General features: G+C 40.1%; 1 protein-coding gene across 9 annotated transcripts in view; it reads left to right on the top strand.

Moving 5' to 3' along the window:
• The window catches only part of ehbp1l1a (EH domain binding protein 1-like 1a), a 36932-nt gene that overhangs the window by 6574 nt on the left and 23059 nt on the right, over positions 1–7299 (top strand). For 5 of the 9 annotated variants that reach the window (XM_031877681.1, XM_031877688.1, XM_031877685.1 and 2 more), the window contains exons 2-9: positions 1301–1358; positions 1956–2051; positions 2144–2197; positions 2343–2521; positions 2663–2802; positions 3556–3624; positions 3965–4198; positions 6840–7019. In XM_031877681.1, the coding sequence (XP_031733541.1) occupies positions 1301–1358; positions 1956–2051; positions 2144–2197; positions 2343–2521; positions 2663–2802; positions 3556–3624; positions 3965–4198; positions 6840–7019 (1010 nt within the window). The remainder of the gene's footprint in view (positions 1–1300; positions 1359–1955; positions 2052–2143; positions 2198–2342; positions 2522–2662; positions 2803–3555; positions 3625–3964; positions 4199–6839; positions 7020–7299) is intronic. The other 4 variants (XM_031877679.1, XM_031877680.1, XM_031877683.1 and 1 more) reach the window with 4 other exon arrangements.

Below are 7299 nucleotides of genomic sequence, written 5' to 3'. Positions count from 1 at the left end.
TACTTTTCACCATTTCAAGTGTCCAAATTCTTAGTGTGAGATTTAACACTTTTTAGTACCAAAGGAAATTGCCACAATGCAATGAAAAAAAGTAGTATCCATGTCAGTAATAATGCAAAAATAATGATGATTCATAAATGTCAAAAAATCTAAATTTTCCTGCTTAAAGTATTGAGTGTTTATTTATGTAGAGTACAGTGATTGAGTGACCAAGGGTGTGATTTCAGATATGACCCCAGTCTTGTTACCATCATGACTAGGGCTGGGTATTGCTATTTAAACTTTTCCAGTCAAACGATACCTGCAATCGTTCCCTTTTTGTGCCCAGATCTAGAAAAAAATAATTATTATTTGTACGTTTTTTTCTTGTTGTTCTTTGATTGAATGCGGTCTGTGATTGGCCCACTGCCACAGCAGCTACAAGCCATACAGTCTGTGGTGTGGTGAAGTCAGGCGGCAACCTCTGGTTCTGAAGAGTGATGCCAATGTAAATGTGTCTCTCTAATGGCCATCAGGGGGCGACTCCTCTGGTTGTATAGAAGTCTATGAGAAAATGACTCTACTTCTCTCTTGATTTATTCCCTCATTGTAAACATGAGTTTATGGTCTCAATCTCTAGTTTCAAGTCTTCTTCAATACAGCATGATGTTCATTTAGTAAGTTATGGTCCATTTAGAGTCAATAGACCATAAAGCAGGGTATGCTTTAGGGCGGGGCTACCTTGTGATTGACAGGTCGTTATTGCTACCAGAGTCGCATACGGCTTCTCTACGTCACTCCTCCACATTCCAAATATGGTCACTTCTGTTCATTGGTTGCAAAAAGTGAAGATGGTGACGGCCAAACTTGAGGCTTCAAAACGACAGTCCACAAACCTATGGGTGATGTCACAACGACCACGTCCACTTCTCATATAGTCTATGGGTGAAGTTGAACGGGGTGTATTTGACGGGGTTGGCAGTTCAGTGTGTTGAGATCCCACCAGAAGTTTGTAACGTTTGCTTTCCCTACATGCCTGTAGCGTCTGATAAGAATAAATGCAGTGGTTGTGGCATTTGATATGATGGGTATGAAGTACTCTATTAGTACTAGTATCACGTTCAGGGTACTGGTATTGGTACGGGTATGGTCATCTTTTAAACGATACCCAGCCTTAATCATAACCTGTTTGCACATCTACCTGCATGTGTGTGGGAATATTTTTTCTGTGTGTTACACTCATGCTGGTACGGAGAGAGTAGTGATGGAAGGAACACTGGAAACTAACTAAGATGTTATTTGTGCTCCGCTGTGATTGCAGGCAACCAGACAAACTGAGGGTGTCGTGGATCAGGAGAAGCAGACGTCACAGCACAAAGGTAACAAAGCAGAGAAGAATGAGATGAGATTCATATAGAGCATTCAAATTACCCATTTACCCATTACTTCCAAGAGGATAAACTTTCTTTTAGTCTTGCCTGGTCTCCGAAAAATTACCTTCCCTTTCAACAATTTTTGTTTTGATGTAGGCCTATCACAAGTATGTTTCAAATCAAAGTCTGCAGAGTGAGGTGGTCATGGTGGATGGATGGGCCAAACAAACCCGGGACTTTCACCCAGGAGACCGTTGTTCATGTCCAGTGTGAAACGAAAAGTCAACTCTGTCTTATTTGAAGCCAAACCACAATCTTTTACTAAACCTACCAAATAGTTTTGTTGCTTTTTCAATTTATTTTATTTTAATGCACAAGTTACCCACAGGTTTAAAAGTGCGACTGTAATCCTGTAGAAAATACGTTTCCCTCTAACGTTTCCGTAGTTGAGAATGCGGTTTAGTTGTTTGGGAACGTCATTTTTAGGAGATAGTCTTGGTATTTAAAGCGTGCTCTGCAGAGGTTGAATTTCACTCCATATTAAACACATGTAGGTAACAATTGTGAGATTGAATCCCTCGTTTGTGTTATGTTTTCCGTCAGCTCCACAGCTGGCAGCCAGGGATCAAAAACCCCTACAGAGGCCTTGTGCTTTGGCAGGTTCCAGAGAGTTTGGACATCACCATCACACTCTTCAAGGTATGAGCTTAAGCCTCTAAGTAGTAGGGCTGATAAAATGAGTTGGCTTACAGATGGGAAATGCACAACTTAATTTATTTGTCTGTCCACAGGAACCTACTGCAGATGAGTTTGAGGACAAAGACTGGACTTTTGTCATTGAAAATGTGAGTCAGCAGGATCTGTGTTGTCCTTAGTTGTGATTTCATTTAATTGAGTTTTAATCGGAAAGCAATATATTCTCAGGAAGAAGGATTTTGTTTCTGTGTTCAATCTTAACCTCCCCCCTTGTCCATTGTTTGTATTTATTAGGAGACAAAAGGCCGCAGGAAGGTGTTGGCATCAGCAGATGTCAACATGAAGAAGTTTGCCAGTTCCACGCCGGCCCAGTACGATGTCACGCTGAAGCTCAAACCGCTGTCCGTCAAAGTGGTGGAAGCCACGCTGAAACTGAACCTGTCTTGTATCTTTCTCAAAGAGGGCAAGGCCACGTAAGTCATCAACCCAGCAGCATATCAATATCCTCAAAGTCCTCAAAGCTATCGTTACAGAATTCAAATCAATTTGAAGACCAATACTGATATTCATGTCCATCCAATGCTTTCAGAGGATTCTTTTTCTACTCTCCACAGAGATGAGGACATGCAGAGTCTGGCTAGTCTGATGAGCATGAAACAGAGTGACATCGGAAACCTGGATGACTTCATTGACAGTGATGATGAAGGTGGTGAGGAGAGGAGGGCCAGCTTTGGACAAGCTACTCATGTTACTGGTAAGACTGGGGAAACGCTTGAGGATCACTTTGATGATCAAATTAATGTGCAATGACAGTCTGAGAAGAAATCCTAAAACCGGAGGCATTCAGGAGCTACTTGATCCAAATACTGAAGGTCCAGATTCAAAACTCTAAAGTTTATAAGCTTAAATCATTGATATGAGCTGAATGAATGTAAAACGGAAGAAAGCAACTCTTGAAATTGAATCAAAGACCCATCACTCAGGGAGTTGTTGGGAAAACAAAAACTCAAATCTACACTCCCTCACACATGATCTTTGGCTACAAACCTGGTAAACCTTATTAAACAAACCTACGGAAGCCCCGAGAGACAAGTGATAAAATGTGGTCTGATCTCAATAGTTTTTTCTTTCCTGTGTTTATGATTTAGGAACAGTTAAAAATAAGTTTTTCCAGGGTAATCTTTCTAAATTTTTCCTGGTGTCATTTTTTGTCAGGATCATCACCACTGTTCTAAATAGGACTAAAAGCGCTCGTGAATATTTTCATAACCTGCTAACACACAATATCACACATCTTTATTTTGAAGTGTTGATGTGCTAGATGCTGCAATTTACAACTTCCACACTTCAAGGTCTAATTAACTGTGGGAAAGACTTCCTACTTTCTGTTTCTCTTTGAACACTTTATCTCAATCTGCTACTTCCTCTTTGGTTTCCTATTTGAAACTCAGTTCCCATTTTATTTAATCTCTCTGTCTGCTCCTGTTCCCCTTTCTCTCTATAACAGCCTCTGCCTCCTCTATCATGAGAGTACATGACCTGGCTTGGAGGCCTGTAGTTGAATCAGGCCTCACAGGTAACTGTCTGTTCAAAGGTCTACTCTTCCACCTTCCCGATAGCACACACTGCACAGTATTCTAACTTTAGCGGACATTATGTGTAAATAACATTATTCATGACATAAAAAGGCCAGTCTTTCTTCATTGCTCTTCCCCTTTTTACTTCCTCTGTGTTTCCTCACATATATAGCAAAACCTCATTCCCACATCCCCACTTTCATCTTTACATCTTCATTCTGTGTTTTAGTGCTACTGTCTTCTTCTCCTATCATTCAAACCTTCATTTAACCCCTCTCTCTCTCTCTCTCCATCTTTCTCGTTTCACCGTGTCCTTCCGTTCTACTCGTCTTCACCCAGTAACCTCAGAGATGGATGGGAAAACGTCCTCTGGCATTTCCTCCACCATCTCGGCCCTGTCTCGTCCTCCTCTGCCTGAACCCCCAGACCCCTCTGTTCTATCTTCTTTACCCACACGACCACCAAGCATTACCCAGCAGGCTCGGCCCTCCCCCTATGCCTACACATTGCCAGCCTTTACACGTGCTCACCCTCCTGCGCTTCCCAAAATCTTCCAGCCCGCTGCCGGATCAGGTATCGGTCAACAGATATTCCTCCTCATGTGTGTTCTCTTGTCACTTTTAGCGTCAGATTATTTTGGTAGATCATTTTTTTATTTAGGAATTGTTTAATTCACACCGCTCTGTATGGTTGCCAGTAATATTCGACGCATTTGATTACGATTTCTAATCATTCTGTTGCACCAGTTCCACGTCCATGACTCAAAACTCTAAAGTGTGTTGTTTTGACACAGCATTTCAATTCAAGTGTAGTTTGAGCATAACTATCTAAGTCATAACAACTCAAATTTTAACATTACATTGACAAGAAAACTGACTGAACTGAAATCTTAATAGTAGTAGAAACAGTGAATCCTCAAAATGTGGCCCATTATTAACCTCAACTGCAGAGAGAACCAGACCTTTTGTTTTTGGTCCTGGTTTTACCATGTAACTTAATTTAAAAATGTGCATTAAAGTTTATTATCATAATTAGTATAATTATTATACCTATTATACTTATTATAATTACCATAATATTACAGTTATAATAATAATTATAATTATTATAATTAATATACTTATAATAATTATAATATTACTTATTATTATTATAATTGTTAGGTACATTAGAGACAGGGTTTTATGCCTAATTGTTTTTATATATATTTATATTTTGCAGAAATACAATTACAATACAATTTTTCCAGTTGCTTATGTAACATTTTTTAAAAGATTTTTGTTTGGCCATTTTCACCTTTATCTGGGACGTTGTGATTATGCGCTGTAAGCCCTTGGCTACCAAGGTGTTCCTTGGTTAGTTTTTATATTTATATTTTTAAACAGCAAAAGAGAAACCAATTATAAAAGATTAATGAATGAAAACTGTATCTGTGTTTATTTGAGACTCTGGCTTAATTTAAATAATTTACAGTAAAATGTATTGAAAATGGCAGTAAACAAGGAATTCATGTTGTTTCACCTGCAAATGGCAACATAAGGTAAAAACCTCTCGTTGTAAACCTAAAGATACAAGCATATCTACTGTAGCAGGCTGGTACTGTAGTTTAGTGAGTGAAGTGATAGATCCCACTGTTATGGTTAGAGATGACGTTTGGACAACAGAGTCTAACCCAGTTAAAACCAGTAATATGACTGTAATAGTTCTGGATTTTGTTTCCATAAAGAAATCAGTGTAACTGTTAAATATGTACACCCTAGGTTCTTCTTACAAGCCTGTGACTTTTGAACATGTGATCTGGAGTTATGTAATATGCTATACATTATTAATTGGTCTGAGGCACCTCCTGCTGTGTCGATAAGTCAGAATGCCCTTATTTTCAATCTCTGAGCCTTACACAGGCTTATAATCAATTTATCCATCAGTATCCATTAGAAATGTCCTGATTGGCTTGTCTCCATCCACATACAGACAGGTCTGTGTTAAGGCCAGTGAAGTCAAGTTGAATAAATTGCTTCATTTGTTTGTTGTTATAGAGCCTTTTGCTCAATCTCTCTTGAAATGGAAAAGCGTGTCTACATTATAGCTAGACTTTACAGCAACGGGTGATTTAGTCTGGTGTTGATTTGAAGGCTGATAGCGGTATGACCCCAGGGGCTGGGAGCCTATCTGCCACGATACCAGAAGATTTGTAGTCGATACCAATAACGAAGAAACTCTACGGTTCTCGATACCAAATCGATACCGCGGTAAAAAACAGCTAGCGTTAACTGCTGCTGATTTCTTTTTCACAATGCAGCATTATAAGAGACATTTTCTGTCGTCCCTGGTACGATGGGACGCTATTAGTCACAAAGGCTGATCCCTAGTACACCTGCAGTACTGTAGAAAAACAAAAAACATCACGTTTTCAGAATTTTGTTATCTACCATCGTGACATCCCTACTTTGTTTGCAGTTTGGTTGACTGCAATCTTGGAACTGTCGATCTGAAGACGATTTAGCCTCTGGGGGCAAATACCAAAATGTCGAGAAGGGTTTATCTGCGATCTGGGATTAGCGTAAGCCACAATGTTTTCTTAAACCTAACACTGTAGTTTTGGCGCCTAAACTGAACTGTGACGGTTCGAGGGCGTGTCATGTAGTAGGTGTGTCCTATAGTACTGTGAACCTGCAGACAGACCTGCTTGAATAATTCTAGGGTTCCGGTATAGCCAGTGGATATCCAAATAACGGATGATAGATATTCACGCCTTCCTCTTCCGTGCATTGGCCATTGTCTACAGTCCAATAAAAACCTGAGATGCGAAGAATGTGTTAGAGTTGAGATACAACAATTACAACAGTTAATTTTGTAGCCTATACAAAGCAAAATCAGATGATAGGCAATAGGTTCACAGATTTCGTTCAAGCCAATGCGTTCCACTTCTTTTGCTCTGAACACGGACTGTTTACCTGCATCCAACCAAAGACCACTCAAACCTGATTGATCAATACTCCTCGGACCATAAACGGAAAACAGAACGCGTTCGATACCAAAATCTTGTCCCATTGCCTACAGATTATATGCAGATATATGTTTAGGTTGGCTAGAAATATTCTGTGTATTTCTGGTTTCACTCACCATTGTTCTGTCTCTTGGTATGTCTTTCCGCTCTCCCCTTTCCTCTTACTTCTCTGCCACTTCCTGTCCGTCTTCTGCTGTCCTTTTTTAGTGCCCATTTCAGCTCCTCGAAGGCCCCATAGCTTCCACAGCGACTGCTCTCCAGCCGAGGGCTTGGAGGCTTTCGTTACCTTCACCCCTTCTAAAGCCGCCACCTCCACCTCTTCCCTCTCCTCCTCACCCTCCGTTCCATCTCTCCGCACTCCCACTTTCTCTGATACCTCACAAACAGGTATTACGTGATTCCATTCAAAGTTGTGATTGGTTTCTAATTGACGAAAGGATCCAAAATACAGTCCATGGTGCTGTTTATTGGTCTTGATTGGCTATAAGGGCTAATGCTGCATTCACACACAAGACAGACATGAGCTCCTACTTCAGGGTATACCATTCATTTAGCTTTTATCGAATACATATCTTTAGAAAGCATTATGGGAAGCATCTTTGGCCTTTATTTTTTATTGTTTGGCTGACTCATGAAATTAATGTTGATTAGTTCAAGCAGTTCTTCC

The sequence above is a fragment of the Anarrhichthys ocellatus genome, unplaced genomic scaffold (assembly GCF_004355925.1).
Source record: "Anarrhichthys ocellatus isolate YVR2014 unplaced genomic scaffold, GSC_Weel_1.0 scaffold144, whole genome shotgun sequence".
Taxonomy (NCBI): Eukaryota; Metazoa; Chordata; class Actinopteri; order Perciformes; family Anarhichadidae; genus Anarrhichthys; species Anarrhichthys ocellatus.
The sequence above is the reverse complement of the archived record's forward strand: the minus strand, read 5'-3'. Positions and strand labels throughout refer to the sequence as shown.